Below are 24,820 nucleotides of genomic sequence, written 5' to 3'. Positions count from 1 at the left end.
CCATCCACTCATCTTGGCCCTGCTCAGATGGTACTGCATTGGTGGAAAGGCACATAGACCCTTCAGAAAATGTGATGAGGACAAGAACTGTCTGGATCCTCATGTTTCAGGCAGGAAGAGAATGTCCCTGCTTGCACTTGTAACATTTTCCTGTGTGTTTCTTCAAAGCTAAGGATAGAAACAACCTCCTGAAGGAGCTGTATGAAATGAGAATGTTAATCATGTTGCTGTTAAAAAAAAACAAACCAAAGGAGAGTTAAGGGAAGACAGAAGTTGCTTTTTGTAAAATATGAAAAAGGCTCGGGTTTTGCTGGCTTAAGCAGAAAAGAATTATTTTATTAACTTACTTGCTGAAATAAGTGCAGGGCATCTACTAGCCTTTCTCTGCTGCCTCCAGTGAACTTGAGGTTGCAGCATTGGCATTCACATGATAAGGATTCATTTTTTTCCCCAAAAGAGAGACAAATTAGAAGCAAATGAAAGGTATTTATGATCTCATAAATCTCATAAAATGTTCTTAAGTCATCTGCGGAAGGGGATGAAGAATCTGAAATCATATCCCTTTTTTGTGTGCCACTTCATGAAACAGTTAGGGCTTGGCTTCATGTGAGTGCTCTGCCTCCTCAACTATCTATGTATGCATCTTAAGATCATGCCATAAAGCAGTGCCAGGCCATATACTTGAGCGCTTACAAATCCTTCCTGAAACATCTCCTGGCCACTATTCGAGCAGGAACAGGAAAAGATCAAAACAGAAGCGAACTGAACAGTGAAAGTGTCTTGTATTACAAGCACACTCTGGACCAGAGACCAACTTTGTTTGACATGGACATGCTGGAGTGAGTCCACTAACATGATTCAGGGATTGGAGCATCTGACACAGCACAAACTGGAATTTTTTAGCTTTGAGGTTTCAGAGTGGAATTCATGTGTGTAAATGTCTATCAGCATGTATAAATACCATTTGGAAGGGAGTGAAAAAGTGGAGCCAGACTCTTCCCAGTGGGACCTGGTGGAAGGAAAAGAGGGAATGGGTGCAAACTGAGATACATGAAATTACATTTAAATGTGAGAAAAAAAATTTTTTACTATGCATGTGTTAAACACTGGAACTGGTTGCCCGGGGAGGTTGTGGACTCTCTGTCTTTTGAGATGTTCAAAACCCTCCCTGGCACAGCCCCAAGCAACCTGCTTTAGTTGACCCTGTTCTGAATGGGGAGACTAGACCTCCAGAAGTCCATTCTAACTGAAACAATTCTCCTTGTGAATCCATGAGATCCATTCAGGTACCTTAAAAAACCCCTAATCAACTCTAATTTTACCTACACAGTAGTGTACAGGCGCAGAGCACTTCACAAATTTCTCAACTATGACCCTACTACACAGGTAGCTTGACTCATAAGAAACATTTCCTCATGTCTCAGAGGTTTAAACCAATGATGAGAGATAAGCATGTAACAGTATCTCAGAATCTGCCCCTGAGCCCATCTTCAGTGTATTTCTCATTTGCCAGTCTTCAGTGTGACCTAGCTGGGTGTGAGGGGGCTTCACTATTGGGTCTAACAGGTCTCTGCACCAGGTCTGGGCAGGGCATGGATGCTGGTGCCCACTGAGGTTTGTATACATCCCCAGCTGAGATCTCTTAGCAGTCTCCTTTCTGTGGGGTACTGCAACAAGTCCTGCTGCTCTAAACCATGAAACGAGTGTTGAGAAATCCTCTAAATCTTCTTGAGCCGCTGCCAGGGCAACAAAGTAGGAAAAGAAATAGAGTTAGCACAGTTTCTTTGTTGCTTTCAAAGAAGTCCAGTTAAAGACCTTTGGTAAAAGGCCTCTTTCCCTTGTTGATGTTTTCCCCTGAGTTTCCACAGCCTTTCAGGCAGGGCAGTATCTCCCCCACAAAGCACAGGTAAAGCCTTGCTCCTTGTACTGAGTCTCTCCCCTGCCCCAGATGCATGTCCTGTGTAAGTTGTGTAAGCCTGTTGTCTTTTGTCACATTATGCCCACCTCTGAGCAGGGAGGAAGCAAGCCGGTGAGCCATGGAGAGCCCTTAGCAGGCAGTGAGACTGGGGCAGGCTTTCAGCAGGGTGTCAGACACTTTTCAGGGCAGAGACAGTCCCTGGAATGCAGCAGAGTACTCAGGCCTTGGGCAAGTTTAGACACATGTTGATGCATAATACAAGATGGAGCCTATCAGTTGATATCAGACTCTTCCAGTCAGTCACAGGGTTGGGTAAGCATGTATGCCATGCAAAATTGGAGGTAATGTAACTACCAAATCAGTGATATGGAAATGTTTCTTGTCATTCCTGGTTGACTGTTCCATTGGGAAATCATTCTATGGGCTATGGGTGTTGAGTAGGGGGCAAGCACCACAAATAAAACTGTGGCATTAATTTGGAAAAAGCGGAGTGAACACAAAGTGGAAGGGAAAAATAAAAGATGTCATATACAGAAGCCACAATAATGCAAAACATACACTATCTAATAGGAATAACTTCAGTTTCTTCTGAATTTGTTCCATTTGTGGACTGGGTCATTCCTGAGCAGTTCAAAGTGCAGGACTGGAATCTAGGAGGTCTAGATTTTCTTCATACATTCCCAGTTGCTAGCTCATTGTGTGTCTTGAAAACTTAAATATTTTTAAAGGGTAAGACAACCCAAAAGTGAGATGAAATCAGAGCAACATTTTCATGTAGAAAAAGTGACTTGCACTGACGTAGAACTCTCCTGTTTCCTTCTCACCTGCCCAGAGCAAGTGCTGCCAGTAATTTGGTGCCCAAGGCAGCCAGGCCCTTCTCCCTGGGCAGCAGGAGGTCCTTCCTCACGGCAGACCTCTTGTGACCAGGGGCAAAGGGCGCTGCAGCTGCAGGCTTTGGGTGGAGGCACAGACCAAGCCGTCCCGAAAGCGAGGCATTAGAGTGCCTGGCAATACACTTAGACTTCGAGGAAACCCAAGCACACCGTAGTCTGGGATGGGATAGCTCCAAGGGACTGATCTTTCTCCTAGAGGACAGGGTGGCGGCATAGGACAGGCGAGGAGCATGGCTGGGTGGAGGAGAGCTGCAGAGCCTTGGAAGAGCTGCGGGCCTCGGGGGGTGGGCACCGGGAGCAAGGAGGGGGCGATGGGGAAAGCAGCGGCAGGAGATGTGAAGGAGCACCCGAGGTGCTGAGGAGGCTGAGCTACGGGGAGAGATTCAAGAGTCACATCAGGCCTCGGGGGCTGAGCAGCGGGTCCCACCGCACACCCGCACCAGCTCAGGCTGCAGCAGGGCCCGGCTCCGGGGTATCGCGGAGCCGGAGTCCCGGGGAGCGTGAGGACGACCGCTGCCCGGGCAGGGAAGCCTCGCCCGGGGGGCGGTGGCTCCGGCGGGGGAGGGACGGGGTGCGGGGCGGTGCCGGGCACAGGAAGCGGAAAGCAGCGGCGGCAGCGGCAGCAGCGACGGCGGCTGCCGCCGGGGAAGGTGGCGGGGAGCGGCGCGGCGGCGGAGGGTCGGGTTGGGTCGGTGCCGGCAGCGGCATGGGACGGCCGCGGGAGGGAGGTGAGTCCGTCCGTCTGCCCGTCCGTCTGTGCGGGGCCGGCCGCGGTGCGGGGGGGCAATACCGCTGCCCCCACCACGCCCTCCCGCCGCCGGGACCCCGGTGCTGGGGCGGCGGGAGCAGCGGTGTGGCAGCCTCCGGCTCCCACCCCTGGCCGCAGGGCCGGCGCCCGGCCGGGCGGTGCTGCTGAGAGCCCCAGCGGTGCCCGCTGCGGGGCCAGCCCGCCGCGTCCCGCTCCCCTGCCCGGCGCTTTCCGGGCTGCGCGCTGGTTCCCGTGCCTGGGCGGAGGTGGGAGGCGGCCGGGGGCCTCCCTCCTGCCGGCCGGAGCTCTGCCTGCCCGCCGTGAGGCTGCTGGGGCGGCGGGTCCGCGATCTCGGCATCCCGGGGTAAACCCCTCGGTGCCGGCGGGGGCCGCGGGCGCAGCCCCGCACGGCGGGCAGCGCTCTGGCTGCCGAACCTCGCCTTGGAAGGAGCCCGTGTGCTGTTCGTGCGTGAGGCTCCACGCTGGTGTGAATGGCTGATGGTGTCTTGCCTGCCCACGCCGTGTGAAACAAACTGCTCTGTGTCTGGGCTCATCCCGCTGGGCAGCACGGGGTTTGGTTTTTTATTCAGAAAATTGTCACGGTGGTGAACTAACTCTCTTATGCCAAGGGCTGAAGTCTTTGAATTGCGGAGTCTGTGAAAGTGGCTTGATGGCAGGGTTTTCGATGTGGGGAGGCAGGTGGGCGGTTCTATGACTGTTTGGAGCAGTGGGATTTCTTTGGCCCCGGGTTTGTCCGTAATGAACTGCCCACAAGATTTGTGCAGCTATAAAGAGTTGAGAAATCCAGTTACGCTGGCTGGAAGTGCAAATTAGGATGTTATGAAGTATGTTCTGTGATATCATTGCCTGTGAGCTCAGCCTGACTTCGAGGAGGAGAGCTGTGGGGAAGGGAGCTTCAGCAGTGCTTTGCCACCTTTGAAAAGCTTCGTTTTGACCATGCTTGGCTCTTTTCCCCCACTGGGGTTTGGCTGTTTAGCTGGCCGCAGCTACAAGACCAGTGTTGGCTCTGTGATCACTTCAGTTGTTAATTTTGAAAAATAAATGTGAATGGAGTCTTGTAGCAAGCCTCCTTTAAAAATGTTCCCTATAGCTGAAATTTTGGAACTATCCCAGGCTGTACTGGAACCAGCCAGGCAAACATTTAACTGCTCACAGTGACTGACCAGCAGCTCCCAGTGATTGCTTCTGGCCTTTTGATTTTGGTTAGCAGTGGCGGTTGCTCCTAGTGGCTCTTGTCTTATGGATATGTGCACCTGGAGAGGGCTTACTGTTGTTGAGAGACTGGGATACAGCATTAGGGAAACACTACCAAATGACTGCAGTTGTCCTAGCAGAACTGCACGTTGTGTTGTTGTAGCCTGCCTTCCTTATGCCCCCACCTTTGGCAACCAAGGCGAAGGATGGTGTCAGAAATGTGGCTTTGATGCTATAGGGCTTGTTGTGATGTGTGGGGACCTGATGGGCAGACCCAAGTGGAGAACTGTGATGTCTAGTTCTGCTGGTGGGAAACAGTGAGTTTATGCTTCTCCATGTCTGGTACTGTCATTCGGAAGAAGAAAATGAACCCATGTAAAAACTATCTTAGTACTTCTTTTAGTTTCTCATTAGCCTGTATGTCAGAATTTTCTGACTTGAGTCAAATTAAAGATCAGTGGTTTTTTTCCTCAGGGGTAAACACCTTTGCCCTCTCTCCTTGCAAGGACAGAATAGCACTGGACTTGTACAGATTTGAGCAGGAGGGAGATAGAGAGAGACTCCATACTGTGTAGTCCCACTGTGCTGCATACTGGGGATTTCTTCTGGGTCTGTCAACTTCTTTTTTGTTCTAAATTTAAATAGAAAATGCTGGCAGATATGCAGTGTCTTAAAGGAAGGGGTGCTCTTTCAGTAGAGAAACCTTTTGCAGTTCATACCTTTTAATGCTAGCTCAGTATCTAAGTGCTATGGCTAAAAGTAAATATTGACAATGAGGTACAGGTACTGCCTGCTGGGATAGGTAGAGTCAGCAGTGTCCTGTGAGACTCTTTTCCCTGTTTGTTTCAGTAAGGCTTTAAATGTCAATATGGAAAATTTTATTCCTGGGCACACAGGTGCTCTGGTGTCATGAGGGTGAGGCCACAATACCTTGTACCATGTTTCATGGCTCTGGGTTGAAGAGGTGTGCTGGAAGGTCTGGCAGCGCAGGAGAGACGTACGAGTGAGGTAGCACAAGCTTTCACCAGTCTGACAGGATGGCACTGAGACATAATTTGCATGATAGTCTTGAATGCTCATTGAGCTTGAGAAACTTGGACAGCGCAGATGTGGCTCTCGGAGTGGGCAGAGGACATCCTCCAGGGAAGTGCTTCACAGACAGGCCCCATGTAGAGAGCTTCCAGCTGTGTAACAGGGGGGTAGGAGGCTGGGGGTTACTGCTTGGAAACACCACTCACTTGGGTGGTGGTTTTGCCTGGCTGTTTCTCTTGTCAGTTGAAGCAGCATTGCTGTGTTTTCAGAGCCGTGTTGTTGCACGTTCTGACTGAACAGTGGATTGCTTCAATAAACCAAGTGGCTTTTCTTGCTGAAATATCCGTGTCATGGGCTAATGGTTTCCAGCTTTGGGGCTGGAATTTCCAGGGGATCTATGAAATCTTTCTAAGGAGCCTCTGAGAAGCAAAAGAAAAGAGAACCTGTTGCTAGAGGGATTGAATTTGCTGACTACTAAACATTTTTTTTTTTTAAATGAAGGGCTTGCAAATCAAGAGCCACCACCATAGAGTAAAAGCCCTGGTTTAGTTATATATATATATATATATGGCCAAAATTGACCTTATTTAATGGCATGCAAAAATAAATGAAAATCTTTTGGAAAAACTTTGTTTCCCAGAGCTCGTTGGCTGTTAAAACTGAAAGTCTTGGCTCTGTGGGTAGATTAGCATGGATGAACTTCTGTGCTTACAGATCAAGTTGCTGGATTGGGGCCTGCTCAGGAAATTCAAAAGCAAGAGGTTCCTGTGGCATTGCTCATAGGTCTTACTATGTCTGCAGTTGAACACAGCAAGTTACGCAAGCTCTCGTTTTCCTGAAGTGAATAATGGGAATGCACTGCAGCAGTACTGTGCAGCCAAGCCGATGCCAGAGCTGGAAAAGCTTCCTCACTGCTTAGCCGTCTTTTAATTGTTTTTACTTTTGAACCCTCAGCGCTTGAGGTTCGGTGTGTTTGATTTGCAAAGCTCTTCGTTTCACTAAAGGAAGGAAAAAAGATTTCTCAGTGCAATAGCTTGTGGGCATCCATTACCCTGTAGACAGCTGGTGCTGTTTAACAAGTGAGGCTGACGGCGTTTGGAGCTGAATTGTGCGCACATCCTCACGGACACTTTTGGCTGCTTGTGCTCCAGATGGCACTTCCAAATACATATAACTTCATGAACTAACTGGTAAATCAACTCTAATTGCTTGCAAGTTTTAAACAGAGTAAGACTGAAACTGTACAAAGATTTCAAAGATGAGCTGCTCTGGAGTTATTTGCCTCACTTCACAGGGGAAAATCCATCGGGGAAGCATGGGATGTAAAAGAGAGCTGTTTGCGTTTGCCCTCTTTGATTTAAAGATGTAACTTGCTCTTTTAAATTTCTCTTGGGCTGGGAGCCAAACTGTGCTCCCTTGAAGACAATCACAAAGCAAACTTCATTGGAAATGGGATTGGGCTTCCAGCATGGAAAATAGCAATTCAAAAGAACTCTTTTTGAGATTTATGAGCATATGAAAAGAGGGAGTTACAATGAGTTGTGTAGCTGCGTAGAAACTGTAATTACAGTGATCTCTGCAGTATTCAGGGGTAACTAAGTTTCTTCACTGTCATGCAGGGTGTGGCAGTCCTCCTTTGCCAGGACAGGGTCCCAAAATTTACTTTGGGGTGCCCTTACCATTGTTTTCCATCTAGTACTTGGCTTCTTTCTGTTGTCAGTGAGTAAGGGAAAGGCAAAGTGAGAGTGCTGGCCCTACTGGGAGCAAAGTTCTGGGTGTACAGGTTATACAATTGTCGTGGTGGAGGCAGAGGAGGCATTCCCATCTCCCCTCTAGCTGTTCGCTTGTGCTGCTATTCACCCTGATGTTGGTTTTGATGTTTTGAGCTGTGCTGTGAACTAGGTCACGGAAAGGATCCAAGACAAAAGCGTGGCAGGGGGGGAGAAAAGGGATTTTTTGTTTTGTTTTCCAGCAGTGCTGTTTGCTTGCTGAGAATTGTGTTGACACAACCAAGAGTGGTGAACCGTGGTGCGGAGGTGGGAGCTACTTACACCAGCTTTCTTGTCAACGCTGAAATACAGTGCAACTGTACCCTCAGGCCAGAAGAGCTTTGTTTCATGCAGGGCCAGAAGCTCTGCAAACAGACCATGCCTTCAGCAGAGTCCTGTGACATGTAATGATCTTTTGTGAAGCCATATCAGTTGGCTACATTAGACTCTGAATTCACTTTTTTTTGTGAAGGGATGAGGCCCCAAATGAAGGGGCTGCTGCTTTAACCAGAACAGTTGTTCTTGCCCAGAGGGTTAGGGTAGGAATCATCATTAACAGTGATTTAGTGGTAGAGGTGTGTAAAGACTGTGCTTGGTTTGGGTATGGTTGCATTATGAAGGACTCATGTAGAGCTTGCCTTCTCTAGGTCTCCTCAGGCTCTGGTGGCGGGCACTCTTGGGGTGCTGGCTAATCCAGGGTTGACTTCTGTCTGTGCCATTGGAAGAGCTCCCAAGATGTAGTTTAGCTTGTTAGTTGTCTTTTGGTCCCTTCCTTACCTCTTCCACGGTAGTTTCAGAAGCTTTTCTGAGGTAAGGCTGCCTTGCCTTCCTGCTATAAAATAGATGGGAAGGTGGGTAACCTGTTTGGCATGGCTGTGAGGAGTGTGTTTGGGCTGTGCTCCTCCCTCCTTGCCTGGGAGTGGTGTCTAGCAATCCAGGCTACCCTCTGTTGGAAGGCTTCCTCTAGGAAGCCTTCTTGACAATCAGCCTGGGCTGGGCACCAGGCAAAGCCAGCGGTCTTCTGCTTTTTCCAGCTGAGGTTGGGCAGATAAATTTTGTTCCTGACTGTCCTGTGAGTGCCTTGACAGGAAGATCTATTTATCCACTGGCGTGCCCTGAAGTCAGGGCAAGGAGATGGTGCAGAGTCCCTGAGTTCATCATAGAATCATTTAGGTTGGAAAATACCTCTAAGATTACTGCTTTTGATGATGATCCAAGAGACCTGATGTTTTTTGGGGGCTGCCTTGTTGACTTTTCACAGAGCTGTGTCAAAACCGTTGCTCTTGCTTACACAGAAAAGGAAAGTTGGCGTGATCCAGCCTGCCCTGATGTTCCTGTGTTGGTCTTTCCTGCCTGGTGCCCAGCACTGCCTTGCTTCACTCACCATCAAATGGGCACTGCTTGTTTATGGTACTTGCCCAGGCAGCCTGTGCATTTCCACAGCAGCCTCTACCTGCAGAAATGTTCCCAGATGCCTCCAGAGAAGTATGATCCTGTGCTGATGGGGTGAGAGGGGTCAAAAAAGGAGCTCTACTCCCAGTCCCTGTCTCAGCTCTGATTCTTTTACCAGGTATCTGGGGGAAAATGCTTTCATGTGGTTAGAGGAAAAGGGTGAGAGTTTATACTTTCCTAGAGGGCTAGGAAAAATACATAACCCTTCCTGATGTATGCCAGCAGCTCTCCTTGCTTTTCCTTTCCCTGTAATGCAGTGGAATGTATCTGTGAAGGTAGGGGTTGTTCTCAAAGAGACTCCAGTAACATGACAAACAGTGGTTTAAGACTACAATGTGTGTCACCTTTTGCTCATCTGAGGGTGTTTCTGGTCTGTGGTGCCTAAGGACTGCAAAGTCCTGTGTAGCCATCTCCTCATAGTGCTTTTTGAACGTAGGGGGGTCGTGGCCTCACCCCCATTTATCAGAGGAAGACAAACACAGAGGAAGGATTTTTCTGTGGTTGCCTAGCAGGACAGTAGAGGTAAAAATCAGCTTTAATGAGTCACAGCCTATTGCTGGAGCCGTAAGCTACAGGCTGTGTGCAAATCTCGGGAGTTAATGAGTGTTAACATCACGTCCTAGGCTGGGGGATTTTTATTCTTGTTACTGTAATGATGCCATCTTCCAAACTGTGCTGTGCCTAGGCTTTATGTGTTACTGTGTTTAAATCCATCCTCATTCCTTTCCTCCTGAAACTGGGCCTTATGATCCCATCCTTATTTGTCCTTTCCGTATTCTCTGATGCCTTTAAGTTTTCTCAAGGCACAATGTGCCCTTAAGAGCTTGGGAATCCTGTACACAAAAGGTCCCCACACCTTTCTGCTTTCCAAGAGCCCTGGAAATCCAAGTTTTGTGCTAATACCTGCATCTCTGGATGCAGTGGGGGTGCTTCTTTACTTCGTTGCAGATTGCACTGCCAGCCAAGGAGCCCAGTGGGGAAGAGGCTTCATTCTTTGGCACAGCTTGCATGTGGTAGAGCTCTCTTCTCTGTTACAAGCTTTTCTGGAGGTGTTAGTGGAGGAATCTTATGGCTGGCAAGAATAGTTGGCCAAAGCAGGATTTCTGTTATTGTCCCTCTGTCTTTGGGGAAGGAAAGGGCTGAAAGCGGTGGTTGCCTGTTTTATTGCTAACAGCTTTGAAAACTGCTGTGAGCAGAAAACTATGGAGGGATCTAATTTAATTTTAAAGTCGTCTTTTGCCCACTCTGAAAGTACTTTCATGGCTTTAGTCCTGTGTTGGCTGGGGGCAGGAGTTGCCTGGGCAAAAGTCGTGTGAGAGTGCTCCTGTGTGCCACAGGAGTGCTGAGCTGTGCCAAGGTACCTCTGTCCTGTAGCTGCCACCCTTCCCTCTTCCCTATTTGCATGTGTTTCCCCAAACCGGTGATTAACTCCTTAACTCCCCTCCTGTCCATTTCTCTTATCACCTAATGCAGGATGTGGATTTGGAAAGCAGGTTGATGTCTACCCTTCCTTCCCACAGGGTTCAGGGGTTTTGACATGTAACTGTTGGGAATTGTTCTAATGTTCCCCTGCTCCTGTTCCAAAAAAACATGACCCTCTTCTGCCCTTTACAGATGTGACTTAAGCTGCTGTTCCAAATGGAAGTACACTCTAAGAAGTGTTGGCCCATATAAGCTAGATGTGATCTCTAATCACCTCTCCCCAGTGTTATTAGTATGTGTGTATATATAGAGATGATTTTTAATAAAATTGAATTATTCGAGGCCCAAATTAGCTTCTGGAGGCAAAGGTTACAAAGAGAGGGAGGTGTTCATAGTGCCATTGATTGTATAGTAACTAATGCCTGTATAATGGGCACACCTCGAAGTTGTGAAAACAAAGCAGGTTCGGGCACGGTGGGCTGATTCTCTGCAGCATTTCTCCTAGGAAAGTTGCCCTCACGCCCACCCCTTCCCCCTGTAAATAGTCTATAATGCTGCCATTCTGAATCTGGGGTTATTTGGGCTGTGTGTCACACAGGAGAAGAGATCTGGTGTTGAAGCCGAGCCTGGTCGTTTTTCTGTGGGTGAATTTTGGTATCTGAGGCTGCTGCGCCTTCTCCAAGTCTCTGTCTCTACCAGGTGGCCTAGTCTGTCTCTTCCAGAGTTTTAGAGCAATGGGCTAGACCCTGCAAAACAGATGCATTGAGTTCATTTAAAGCTCTTCAAATGCGTGTGTTTCGCTAGATCAGAAAGAGGTATTGACCAGGACAGGCTTGATGAGTGTGATAAGTGGCCAAAGTGAGGGAATTCCTGCAGTAGGAATGATGTTTTGCTTTGCTTAGAGTGCACTTCCATGCCTGTTTCTCGTTTTTTAGGCCGATCGTGAGAAGCCAAGCGCCCTCCCTCCCCTCCCCTCTGATCAGATTCCTTTTAAGTGAAGCTCGCTCAGTCTCTGGGGACCAGATCTCACCGATGACTGGGAAGCAAAGAGTACCCAGGAAAGCACTTTTACCACGGACTCCACCTCAGGAGCACCAGGAACTCATCTTCTAAATAAAATCTGTGCCCCTTCCGTGCAGACCCGATGTCTGCTGCAATGGATACAGAATCAACATATTCGGGATACTCCCACTACTCAGGTCACTCCAAAAAAGCTCACAGACAAGGGTAAGGAAATGTTTATTTTTAATTACTTACTGCTCTAAGTTAGGACATGTCCTATGGGGAAAAAAATTGTAAGCCAGGATAAAATCAGTGGGCGCACATCTCTGGAGGAGATAACACGGGGAGAGTCCTCATGGGGAACACAGGGAGACTTGAGCTGCTAATTCAGTGATATTCAACCTGTTGGATGTATGCTGGGGTTATGTGTGGCCAAAAAGATTGGGATAGTGCCAGCAGAAAGAAAAGATCACCTAACTCCCCTCGTCAAGGGTGAGGGATGAGTGCAATATCTGGGGAGAAGACTTCTTAGACTTCCTAAACTGGTAATTGCTGGTTGTCTTCTGATGCCATTTCTTTATTCTATAATAAGAAGTTTTCCTGCCTCTCCCCACCCTCCTCCAGGCGACTCTGTTAATGGTGTGTTGGGGTTTTTTTAAATAGAATTTGAGTGGTACTTGAGTAGGCAACAAGTCCTTTATCAGCATTGATTGGATTAGAAGTCAGGCTTTTCTGGACTTGAATAGCAAGTCCTCTCTGTTGTGGTAGTTCAACAGCCTGAAAACCCATCTGCTCAGAAACTTCTGATTATTTGGAAACATTTTCGGTTTTTCTTTTTTTTCCTATGTCTTCCTTAGTTTTACATGTAAAATCTGTGTCACTTAGTGTTTGCATCTTATTACTGAGCTGGTCCAAAATAATTTTGCAATTCGGAAGCAATTATCCTTTGTGGTTGGAAAAAGAATTCTTCCATGAAGTCTCTTTGCTCACAGTCCAGTTATTGAGTAAAACAGCTCTTGTTTGCCTTTTTTTCCTTCTTTAGCATCCAACCCCCAATACAGATTGCCCTTTTAAACTTAGAATGCTGTGTGGAAAGAAGCCTTCAGAGTTCCAAAAACAACATAAAAATCCTAGAGCCCTTAAATTGGAAAAAGTGTCATCCCATGAAACCTTTGGGCTTTGGTAATTCTAAGAGAGAGGCAGAGCTGGGATATTAATGAGGTTTAAGCCAGTCCCTGAGCACAGTGAGGGTTTCCAGTGCAAAGGCTGCTTTCCTGTCCATGTGGAAAGGGAGAGGAACACATTGGTGAGCAGACTGGTAGGGCTTAATTCATCTTGAGACTTTCTCAGATGAGAAGCTGTGAGGTCTGCAAGTGTACTCTGGAAATAAAGACTGGCCTTGTACCCTTGATGTTCTCGCTCTCTTTGTGAGAGGTTAACTTGAGGTTATTAACCAGTGGAAATAAACGTTACCGATTGTCCTACAGTGTTAAGGTCAGAGATGACAAGACTCTGCTTTGCAGGAACTAAAGCTGTATTGATTCACTCCTTATGTTAACTGGGCATGTCCCTGTGAGACACTTTATTGTAGGTAGAGAACTGTGTAGACCAGTAAATCCCAAATGGAATTGTCAGTTGTTTGGAGAATGCAGGCTTCCCTTTCAAGCACAGCACTGAACAGGAAGCTGTTTCAAGAGAACATGAGGTGGTGGGCGTGCATCTCTGTCCTCTCCTCTCCTATCACTGAGGGAGTGGTCTGTCCCAGCCTCCAGGCTGTCACCTTCTCTGGGCAAGATCCCTTTCTACCTCCTCCAAAGCTCATTTTGTCACAGCCTGAGTTTATGTTTATCAAGAGATGGACAAGCTTGACTGATCTAATGCTTGGGGCACCTTTTGCAGGTAGAGGTGCAGCACATTTCAGGCCCTGGAAAGTAACTGGTAACATTATTCTCCTCCTCTGTTTGCACAAGGAGCCGGGACAGACACAAATCTCCCCGAAGCAAAGATGGCAGTCGGTCTGAGAAGTCCGTCACTATCCAGACACCTCCTGCAGAGCCGCTGCTGGGGAACGACGCCTCTCGGGCAGAGGAGGGCCAGGTAAGGAGGGTGTGAAAATAAACATGGAGTGTGTGCTGTGTGTGTGACTTACTGGTCGTGGGTAGGAAGAAAGAATTGCTTGCATGCCATTGAGTAAAGAATCATGACTTATGGGTGCCCTGTATTTGTGCCTACAGCCAAGGTCTCAGTCACTTCTGTCTTCTTCTGAGGGCGTTACTTTTGACAGCACCAGTGCTGATGTGACAACTCCTTGGGCACTAATTTGCTCTGTCTCCTGAGTGTCATCTGCCAGGCTCTATAGAAACATCTGTTTCCGTCATCTCACTGTGCATTATTCAGGCCAACCCTTTCACTTGTAGGTATATTTCAGTTTTTAAGCCGGATTTGCTCCAGGTAATCATGCAAAGTACATTAGAATCAGGATTCCAATAGGGAAAGGAGTAAAGAAATGTAAAACTAGTGTGAAATAGCTGTGAAGAAGGGTGAACTCAGAAAAAGCTGGTACATTAACAATGGGTTAAGTAAAAACTAGAATAATGCTGCATTTGGATTGCACGTAGGATGGACCCAGTGCTCTCTCTGCTCTAGCAGGTGATGTGAAGATGCATATTTATTTTCAAAAAATGGCTGATGCTGCAAGACCTGGAACGCAGCATCAGTACCTTCTGGGCTGGATTTGGGGTTAATCCTTGGCTGTGGTGCTCCAGTTCTACCTTTAAAAAAAAAAAAAAAATAAAATCAGTGTCCAGTTTCCAGCCAAACTGTGTTTGGTGGTAGTTGTGACAGTATTCGTGTAGTTACTGGTGTGCTCATTTCATGTCCTGTAATTGGGTATTTTGTAATCAGATGCTTGTTTTCATGAGTCCCAGCTTTATTTCAAATAGTTCTAAAGGCAAATTCTTAAGTCCTTGTTTTCATGCAGACCTTCTCAATTAAAGCCAAAGCTAAATAAGTTGATGTGTGAACCAGACTTTTCTCAGTTAGGTCCAACAGCCATGTACCACTAGAGATTCAGCCTCATATTTCCTCTCCTGTGAGGAAAGGCTGAGAGAGGTGGGGTTGTTCAGCCTGGAGAAGAGAAGGCTCTGAGGTGACCTTTTTTTGTGGCCTTTCAGTATCTGAAAGGAGCCTGCAAGAGAGCCAAAGAGGGACTTTTTACAAGGGCATGAAGTGATAGAACAAGGGGGAATGGCTTTAAACTGAAAGGGGGGGGTGGGTATAGATTGGATATTAGGAAGAAGTTATTTGCTGTGAGGGTGGTGAGGCACTGGAACAGGTTGCTCAGAGAGGTTATGAATTCCCCATCCCTGGAAATGTTCAAGGCCAGGTTGGATGGGGCTTCAAAGAGCCTGGTCTGGTGGAAGGTGTCCCTGGCCATGGCAGGAGGGTTGGAACTGGATGATCTTTAAAGTCTCTTTCAACCTAAAGCATTCTCTGAGTCTGTGGTTTCTATACAATTGCACGTTTTTTTGCATTAGGCTGTGGTTCACTTTTTCAAGTAGAAAGAGTTGTAAGGGGTAGACTGTTACTAGGGTTGCCTGTTGTCTTCTGGGATGTAGCCTTGAGCTGCTCTGGTGTTCCTGTCCCTTCTCTTTTCCTCACGATTTTGCAGCTCATCAAATGGAGGAAACTATGCAGAACTATTTAATGCATAAACATAAAATAGTTGAAATGCTTAAATTGCTTTATTGGAGATGCTGTTAAAGAGGGAAATGTGGTAGGAATATGCTGCCTTTCAGGACATACTACAATGCAGATATCTCTTCTGGGGCCTCTGCTTTGGTGAGAAGTGACTCAAAAAACCCCTCATATTAATTCAAGATGCTGACTGTTTGTGGTTGGTCTGTCTCAAAACCCTACTGCTCTAGGCATGGGAGGTATTCGTGTCTTGGAGTGCATTACAAGTTAAATCCCTGGAGCTGGGAGTTGTTCAAAGTAGTTGTGCTGCCTCAGTCTACTCCTTTCCCAAAGACTCTTTCCTCTAGCCCTTAAAAAGAAGTGAATAAAGGTTTAAAATCGTGCCTGTCTCTTTAAAATAGATTGTTTCGGTCAGCATGGGCAGTTGGAGAAGTCTGAGGGAAGTTGTAAATGCTATTAATGACACAGGCTGCAGGAAGATATTCTCAGGAAGAAAAGAAAAGTGTGGTTCTGAGTGAGCATTGCAGCTACAAAGGTGCCAGGTGCCAAGCAGCAGAGCACATGCATTGCCACTCTTTGGCATGCATTTGTGGGAAGCATCAGGAGCCTTTATGTGCATGAGTCACTCCAGCAGCAGCTGTGAGTCAAATCTATACATGTCAGTGTAACTCTTTGGCTCTGCTAGCACCTGGAAGGAGCAACTGGAGGCATTGTAACATGGGAGAACCAAAGCAGAGATTGTCTGATGGTAGCTAGGGAAGAAATGAGACTTTCAGAACACGTAATGTAATCTGAACCTTGGCCTATATGGTGACTGTATTTCAGGTAAGCCTCTCTGTGAATAAGTGGCATCTGACAATGGCCTGGGATGTAATACCAGAGCTACTTGGCAGTCTAGGATCCTCTGAACTTAAAAGCCCCATACCTGAAAATATCCTCTATGATCACCTGTAATGTGTTGATTTAAGTAAACTTTTGTTAGATTGTCAGCTACTGAGAGCAGTGCTACTGTAGAGGACAATAAAAGTGGAGGAACTTGCTGGAGGTGTGGTTGCTTCTGTTACGGATGGAAAAATAATGTGTGAACATGTTTTTGATTGTGTAACAACAACAACTGGCTTGAAACACTGAAATGAAAATTTCCCTTCCAGGTGCTTTTGTGGTGCAGTTGCACTGCAGAATTTGTGGGCTGGAAGAATACTAGTCCTTGCCCTGGACATGGGAACTGGTGATTACTACAGTTTCCAAGACTTATGTCATGTTACTCGTTAAATGTGCTGGAAGAACCACCTCTGGGGGTACAGTGAGTGGCACAGCAAGCTGAGCTACCTGCTCTGCAGTTACGGGCTTTTAGCATCTAATGTTTATAGTCACTGGTTTGGACAGGTTGCTGCTGTTTGCAAACGTTTACTAATTGTCAGGGTTAATTATTCACTGTGTTGAAGGTGTTGCTTTTGCTATGTATTTTTTTTTCTGGAACTTAAGGCTGTCATAGCAGTCTTTCCACGTAAGAAAAATAGAACATCTGGAAGGAATAGCCTGATTTTTTCAATGTTATTTCTGTTTATCTCTTCCTCCTTCAGGATGACAACTGGGGTGAGACCACGACAGCAATCACAGGCACCTCTGAGCACAGTATTTCCCAGGAGGACATTGCCCGGATCAGTAAGGATCTGGAAGACAGTGTTGGGTTGGACTGCAAACGTTACCTGGGCTTAACAGTGGCAGCTGTTCTCGGACTCCTAGTCTTCCTTACCCCCATTGCCTTCATTCTGTTACCCCAGATCCTGTGGCGAGATGATCTGGAGCCGTGTGGTACTGTCTGTGAGGGACTGTTCATCTCTGTGGCGTTTAAACTCCTCATTCTCCTGATTGGGACCTGGGCTCTTTTTTTCCGCCAACCCAAGGCAGATCTACCGAGGGTGTTTGTGTTTCGGGCCCTTCTGCTGGTCCTCATATTCTTCTTTGTGTTTTCCTACTGGCTCTTTTACGGCGTTCGCATCTTGGACTCGAAGGACACCAACTACCAGGGGATAGTGCAGTACGCCGTGTCCCTGGTGGACGCCCTGCTCTTCATCCACTACCTGGCCATCGTGCTGCTGGAGCTGCGGCAGCTGCAGCCCACATTCACCGTCAAGGTGGTTCGCTCCACGGACGGAGAGGCGCGGTACTACAGCCTGGGACACCTGAGGTAGGTACAGGCCCTTGGAATCCAGTGGCGGATGTAAGTGTGGCTCTGCTGTGGCATGAAGCATCAGCCGCTCTTGAGTATGTGTTATTGCTGGTTCCTGAATCTTCCCCCAGAAGAATTCCTAGAGTCCCTCCGAAGTTACCAAACTGAACCTCTCTGCCCCCTCTCTGAGTGTGGGAGAGGCTGTACCTGCCTCAGAGGAGTCCTGTGCATTTCAGGAAATGAAAAGAGCTGATGTCACAACTTTGGGATGGTCACTGGCCAATGCCTGATGAGATCTTTAAGATCCTTCTCTGGGCTTCTTGCCCTTTCTCCTTACTGGAGGAAAATAGAGAGCTCTCCTTGCATAGCTGGGGCTGGCTTGTGCATTTAGATTGTACAGGCCAGGCACTGCTTTGGGAGCAGCCCTTCAGGCAGAGCATATCTGCTCAGAGACTCCTGTCAGCAGGCCAGGCCACGTGGCAGGGGCTGAAGGTTTAGCACGATGCTCTTTTTGCCATTAGGTATGGATCAGTTTGCTGGGCTGGATGTATCTGTGAGCGTTTGGGAGCTGTAGGTACGACATAGGCATGCTGCTTCCACATTCCTGCTGGCATTAGTGCTTCTCTCAGCAACGGTACAAAAAAGGACAGGTGTCTGAACTGCCTTAGTTCCTGTGTCCTGCAAAGCTTTCCAGAAATCCCTTAGTTCCTGTGTCCTGTGCCGCTAGCAGCTGAGCCCTGGAGATGATTCTCCAGGCTGAATGTGCACTTAAACATCTGTTCAGCTTATCCTGTCCAGACCCCAATGGTCTGTGTATCTGTGGCAGATGAAGAGATTAGCATCTGCTGCTTTAAGTGGATGTAGGAACAGTCTCCTGCACCCGTTAGCTTACCAATGGAATTGCTTTGAAGCAGATTTAGTGGTTCAAGCTCAAGTCTGGGAGTTTTCTCCTGGATGTTTCTGGCTTAATAGAAGAACTCGAGGCCTGTTGGGTGAAGTGGGTCTGGACTCTGCTTTGTTTTCCTTCTCTATGAAATGTGAAGGGGAGAGCCCCTCTTTTATGGTGGAAGTGCACCCATTCACTTAACTAAATGCCTCTTTCAGGAATTCAAAAAATTAACTAATATCAGTTGGGTTTCTTGTGAAATCAATTTTTTTTTTTAACTTAATTGCTCTGTGGTCAGTGATCCAGCATAACCTATAAGATGAGAGCGATGGAAAGATGATTACCAAAGTTTCCCTGTGCCACAATATTGTGCCTTGAGGTGTGATGAGGCAGTTCAATCATAAGTAAATTCTGCAGAGAAGGTTTGGCATGTGTCTGTATTTACCTGTATATACACACACAGCATGCAGATTTGGTTTGAGAGAGTTTGCTTGGTGGTAGATTGTGGGTTTGTGTTCAGAGGAATTGAGATCCTACATCTGCCAAAGTCTGCATGCCTAACTTGCCATCAGAGGCAAAGAATTTGCTTGAGAATCAGGGCCTAAATATTTAATAGGGCGTGTTAAAAACAGTGTTTTCTGCAATTCTTTCTTTGCAGCAAGGTTTTGAAATGTCTTGGGTGATGCTAAGGCAGCAAAGAGTTGTAAAAGCTAGGGTAAAATCTGAGATGTGTGAAAACTTGTAACTCCTCGCTTGTTGGCAAGCTGATTTCAGTTTCATTTGGTACATGGAGTGTGCCATGCCGCGCACAGGTGCTGCAGCGTCTTGTACTACAGAAGAGTCTCGTCAAGTGTGTCTGATAATGCTAAACTAGTGTTGCTTTTTCCTTAGTTTGACAGATGAGTTCAATGTGTATTGACATGTGTTTTGAAACCTGTGTGTCTTTGCATATTTACTGCTGCAAAGGTAAAACTGTAGGTTTGACTAGGGGCCACGTGTCTCCCAGCTAAGGAAGAGTTTGTCCTCTCTGAGTGTTACTTGTGTGTAGGTGGTAAGGAGAACTTCTGATCTTGATAAAGAGTGTGGCTCCAATGTGACAAACTGTGTAAAAAGTGAATGTAGTTGATATCTCCTTCAGCTTCTAAGGGCTTAGGATTGTGAGATGTTTGTGAAACATGAACAAAAAAGAGAACTTGATCATCTTCACGGCATAATTTTGCAGAGTTTTCATGAAGGTCTTGTCATGCTTGTTGGAGAAATGTAGGTCGAGGTCACAAAGTGTTGCCTTCTGTCTCTGCTTGACTCTCTGGCTGAGGCATCAGGCTGGAATGGGAGGTCTGTTGATGGGAAAATGTGAAGACATGAAAGGACAGTCTGGATTTCAGGAAGACTGGAGAAGCAGCCTTGTGGGTGTGCTGGAGAGGGGGTTCTAACTATGATGGAGTAGGCACGTACCACTTTCTGCTGCCTTTGGACTCTGTTTGCCACCATGCATGCTTGCCTCATCCCAGCACTTTTAAGGGGTCTTGGAGAGGTTCTGAGCTGCCACCTGGAAGGAAGAAGCATGCTTTAACAGCTATAGCAATCTGATTGTCTCCTGAAGTCAAAACCATTTGTCTCTTTACACTCTCAAATATCTTAAAAGTTTTGATCACTAACAATCCATGGAGTCTGTCTTCCTCAGCAGTCTAGTGTGCTCTGGAGAAGCTGGTGGTGAGAAGGGACTTGAGACATCTTATGTTTTTCAGTGTTGCTTCTTGGAGTAGCTCTTTTTATTGTTTTTCACATCAAAATTGTTGATATCGCCCTTTTTAATCCAAGATGGAAGCTTTCCAATTCTAGGTCTTTTCTGGTGAGGCAGAGGGATCTGCTACGTAAGTATGAGAACAACATGTTTTCTGGGGGAGAAAGGAAGAAAACAATAGCTCAGCTGCCCTTCTGGCAAACAATGTTTTTGTGAGGCAGGGTACAGACAGGATTTTCCACTCTCCTTGGCTCCAAATGCCGTAAAGAAGTTGAAAGTGCTGAGTTAGGTATTCCACTCCACCCTTGAGAGCCCTAGGTCCAGGAGGGTAAGCATATTTGGGAGTAGTTCCCCAAATTCATATTCTAATCAGCCTATTAATAGGCTGGCTTGGTCCCACCCCCAGCACTTTGGCTATTTTCTTCTGGGAGACTTGACTGCCAAAATGAATGTTCCCTTTGGCATTGATTCAGGAGCTTGGAGGGGGGAGGTGAAAATTAAATAGGAGTCTCAATGAGTGTGGTGCCAAGTCTCAGCTCACTGACTGCTCTGCTGCTCCTGGTAGGAAGGGTCACCAGGCAGGGCAAATGCTTTCTGGTCGTATATGTGGGTGAAGAGCAGGGAGCAGCAGAGATGCAGGAAACGTCAAGCCTGGGAAAATGCAGGAGGTTGGGTGGGAATGGTGGCAAAACTTTGAAAGCAACAGCAAAGGGAAATGAAGGTGGGGGAGCACAAGAGTAGATAACTTTTCAGTTGAAAGGCCGATACTTTTGTGAGTGGAGGCTTGGATTTGCAGCAGAGGCTTCGGTTTTTCCCTGTAAATAGGGATGCTGATGAGACTTGTCATCCGCAGTTCAGTACTGTCTTTTATGGCTCAGAAACTGTGTAGGAAAGCTCTTGCTGGAGAAACCCTGCCTTTTCTGAAGTTAGGGTGCAAAACATATTGCCTTCCTATCCAGTGAGTGCTCTTTCCCACCCTAGAGCTTTGCTAGTCTGGACAGCTCAACAAAATGAATGGCTTCTAATACATGTGGTAATTACTGATCTCCCACATAGTCCGAATGTTGGGCTGCAGTATAGTTAGTCGTGGTTTTCTGAGGTTAGAAATGTTTGAGAGTGGGTCCTTCTCCTCCTTTTTGCTCATCCTTGCAGCAAGTATATGAGGAGCAGGACTGTGATAGTTCATCTTGTGTCGGGCTGTTTTAAGTAGTAGGAGTTTCAGTCGTCTTTTGTGTCTGTCCTGGTTTAACCCTAGCTGGCAAGTAAGTACCACACAGCCCCTCACTCACTCTTCCCCACCTCACTCTGTAGTATGGGGACGAGAATCAGAAAAAAAAGGTAAAATCTGTGGGTTAAGAACAGTTTAATATTTTAATTAATGTAAAATATAATATTAATTATAATAACAGTGATAATAGTAGTTGTAATGAAGAGGGGAGAGAGGGGAAATAAAACCCAAGGAAGGCAAGTGATGCTCAGTACAGTTGCTCTCCACCCACTGACTGATGCCCAGCCCGTTCCCAAGCAGTGGTTGGTGGCTCCTGGCCAGCTGTCCTCAGATGATACACTGAGCATGATATTCTGTGGTATGGAATATCCCTTTGGCCAGTTTGGGTCAGCTGTCCTGGCTGTGCTCCCTCCCAGCTTCTTGTGCAACTCTTCACTGAATGGCAGGGCATGGGAAACTGAAAAGTCCTTGACTTAGAGTAAGCAGTACTTAGCAACAACCCAAACATCAGTGTACTAAGAAGAAAAGTAAAGCAATCCCAGAGAAAACCAGGTCACTGTCCTTTGTGGCGTGGGCTTGCCTTTAGGAACTGGGAAGATGGTGGGGAAGCCTGTGTACACCTTTGGAATCAGGGTACAGGTTTTGCAGATGGCTGTGAGCTGGTCAGTGTTCTCTTGTCAATCTAATCAAGAGAAGCTTAGTACTCAGAAATAGCAGTTCTGTACGGTAAAAGTGTGCTTGAACATTCCTTGTATCCCTGTTACCCATCTCCGTTTGGGTATATGGATGTTTGCTGAACTGTGGTTTGAAAATTCAGGAAGGGAACAGCTGCTTCCTCAAAACAAGTATGTGTCTCTGAAAATGCTGTACCTTCCCTGCAGGAATTATCAATGCCTTACTGAGACACCCAGTGGCTTGCACACACTCACAAAAGAAAGTAGATGCAGATGTGTTCTGTGGAAGGGGGATGCATTCAGCCTGTCTTCCAGCTGCTTTGGGTGTTTGTTGGACCTGTTGCTTATAAAGCTGATCTCTAGGTTGTCAGTATTTACTGATTACTCTGAGTGCTCTCTTGTCAGGCATCCCTTGGTGCCACTGGTACTTTGTTCACTACGGGGGGAGTGTGTGGAGGGCTAATGAGTGGGAACAGGCTTCTCCATATTCCAACCTGCATTTGTAAGCGTTGACATCTGATCTTATTGCTCAAATATGCCTCCACATATCAAGGGTGATTTTTTTTCTAATGATGAGCACAAGGTCAGCATTTGAGCTGTACAGAGTGCTCTTGCCTGGACTTGTGTCAACACTTACGCTGTTCTAAAATCTTTCTACTCCTCAAAAGGAAAGCTTCCATGGAACCTCTTGGTTTCTGTTTCTAGCATGGTTGTAACTGTGGGTTTAGGCAGCTGGATCTCTTCCCTGAGCAAGAGCTGCTAAAATCTTGCTGGTTTCTGGTGAAGGAACTTGACAATGTGTGTCTAATTGCATTGTTCCTTCATAGTGTGACTGATCTCACACATACACTTCTGTGATATTTCTGTTTCCAGTGCGGCAGTCAGAAGTGGGACTGCAGAACAAGCATTGGTGCACTATAGTGCAGTGCTGTACCTGCCGAGCTAAATCCTGCTGGAGACACTCCAGGCTTCTCCTTCTCCCCTGTGTGCAGTTTGTTTGGTCTGTGTTCCCAGGGCCTTGAGGAATTACACTGGCCCTCCTTTCTCTTTGGGGTTTCTTCAACCTCATCATCTTCTGTAGTGATGCACACTGATGAAACAGATTGAGCTGATGAGTTTTTACCTTGTTCTGTAGCAAAACATATTATTAACTGTCCTGCTGCTTTGATTGCAGGAACTTGCTAGAACAGCATGTTACACAGACTTTGCTGACCAGCTCTGTTGCCAGAGCCTCCAGCCTGTGTGAGATTAGCCTTGTTCTTGAATACATTTTCCCTGTCCTGAAATCCGTACAAGGTGTCCTGATGCCCATTTGTGCGAGTTTCTCCCGCCCATCACCAAACATGACGAGCACCAGCACTGATCAGTCTCCCCTCCCAAGAAGTTCTGGGATAGCCGGCTAAATGGGTGTTAATTGCATCTGCAAGTGTGAAGCTCCTGGGGAAACTGAGGGGTCCCCTCCAGAGCAGCTTCTGAGGGGTGTCAGACTTGTGACCCCCTACCCAGTGTCTTTCCAGCAACACTTCACAAAACTGGGTGTTTACAACCCCTTTTTTGCAACTTCCTGCAACTCATCTGGGCAGCTTTTCCATGCTCCCATTCCTGAGCTTGCTGAACTCTGTTCACAGTGGGCAGTTGAGTGTTAGCACCTTTGAAACACCCATGCCATGGAGCAGTCATGGAGTAGGAAAGAAAGCTCTGACTTGTGGATGAACTAATAATGACTTATATGGGAAGAGACTTTCAGCCACATTCTTAACCATTTTTAGTCACAGGCCATACTATTCCCTCCTGCCTGTGTCTGCTGCCTCACCTCTGGAGGATGGTGTTGCAGAGATATGATTGCTCTAGCCAGGAGGGTATCTGTGGAATTGCAGACGGGAATTTTCCAGTAGCCTCTAAAAAAAAAAAGTACTGTTCCCTGCTGAGTAGGGAGCAGTCTCCTTTGATGTTCCAGATGAGTTATGGGAATGGTGCCTTGTTCTGTTTTACAAGGGTCTGTTTGGTGGTGCGAGGGCTGTGTTGCCAGCAAAGTTCAGCTAGGACTTACGACATGGGTCAGAGCAACAGCTTGTTAAGAGGCTGCTTGTTTGTGGCAGAAGTGATCAGCAAGCTCCAAGAATGCCAGGTACTCCTCATTAGAGGTGAGTGGAAAGTCTAGGATAGACCATAAGTATCTGACCACATGCACAACTTGTCTGGGAGTTTCTGATGCGGTAAAGTCTGTCTCCAAGCCTGGGAGGGCTGTGCTTTTCTGAAAGGAGCATGTTTTCCTAGCCTCTTACCTTTCTGCATATGCTTTCCAGATTTTACATATGGCTTTTCATATGGAGCTGCTCCTTGTTTTGATAAAGAGGAGAGAGCTTGGGGAACTGAAGTGCCCACATCTTTCTGCCCTTCTCCTTTCCTCGATCTTGATCCCTGATCACCCCCAGCACCCCTCATGCACACACCACTTCTCCTCTCCTCTTCACCAGGAGGAGCACGAGCTGAAGGTACCAGACCCCAGGCCATGTACCAGTCTTATTTGTGCTCCTGCAGATGCACCAGGCAGCAAGGGCAAGTGGTGCAGGCTGATTGTTATACCCTGGAGCCGTCTTGCATTTTTGGAATACTTAATACTTTAAAAGTTTACAAGCCTACTTGTAGGTGAAGTGCCCGCTGTCAATTATTAACCCACCTGGCCAGTACAGTATTACTTGCTCCCTGGTGAGGAGCTGCTCGGCTTCGTCTTTCTGAAAGAGGTGGTGTGGAGGAAATGCCATTGGGTTCATCTGCAGGGATTTCCTTTCTTGTTGGCTTGTCTTTCAAAACCAATACTGCCCAGAAGTACAAGAACGGTATGCACTCCAGCCTACCCTGTACTTAGGGGGTTTGTCATGGAATTTCTGTTGCCCTGCTGTCCCTGCCCTCCAAAGTGCCTGTGTGTACCACCCACGGAGACAGATGGCCTCCCTAAGCTGCCAAA

The 24,820-nt window shown here is 47.0% G+C and overlaps 2 protein-coding genes across 3 annotated transcripts in view; one reads left to right on the top strand and one right to left on the bottom strand.

Moving 5' to 3' along the window:
• Positions 1-3,255: 3,255 nt before the first annotated feature.
• Positions 3,256-4,113, bottom strand: LOC125338255 (proline-rich protein 2-like). The gene has a single exon (XM_048328776.1). It carries the CDS (start codon positions 4,111-4,113, stop codon positions 3,256-3,258), a length of 858 nt encoding a protein of 285 aa, XP_048184733.1.
• The window catches only part of VANGL1 (VANGL planar cell polarity protein 1), a 45,934-nt gene continuing 24,579 nt past the window's right edge, over positions 3,466-24,820 (top strand). For both annotated transcript variants that reach the window (XM_048293927.1, XM_048293926.1), the window contains exons 1-4: positions 3,466-3,539; positions 11,385-11,676; positions 13,422-13,548; positions 16,731-17,338. In XM_048293927.1, coding sequence (XP_048149884.1) covers positions 11,594-11,676; positions 13,422-13,548; positions 16,731-17,338 — 818 coding nt within the window. In that variant the 5' untranslated portion in view covers positions 3,466-3,539; positions 11,385-11,593. The remainder of the gene's footprint in view (positions 3,540-11,384; positions 11,677-13,421; positions 13,549-16,730; positions 17,339-24,820) is intronic.

This window comes from Corvus hawaiiensis, chromosome 2 (assembly GCF_020740725.1).
Source record: "Corvus hawaiiensis isolate bCorHaw1 chromosome 2, bCorHaw1.pri.cur, whole genome shotgun sequence".
NCBI lineage: Eukaryota > Metazoa > Chordata > Aves > Passeriformes > Corvidae > Corvus > Corvus hawaiiensis.
This window is presented reverse-complemented; position numbering and strand designations above follow the sequence as displayed.

Coding starts and splice junctions, on each gene's coding strand:
- LOC125338255 (XM_048328776.1), bottom strand. CDS start 4,113: ATGAGCCCAGACACAGAGCAGTTTGTTTCACACGGCGTGGGCAGGCAA.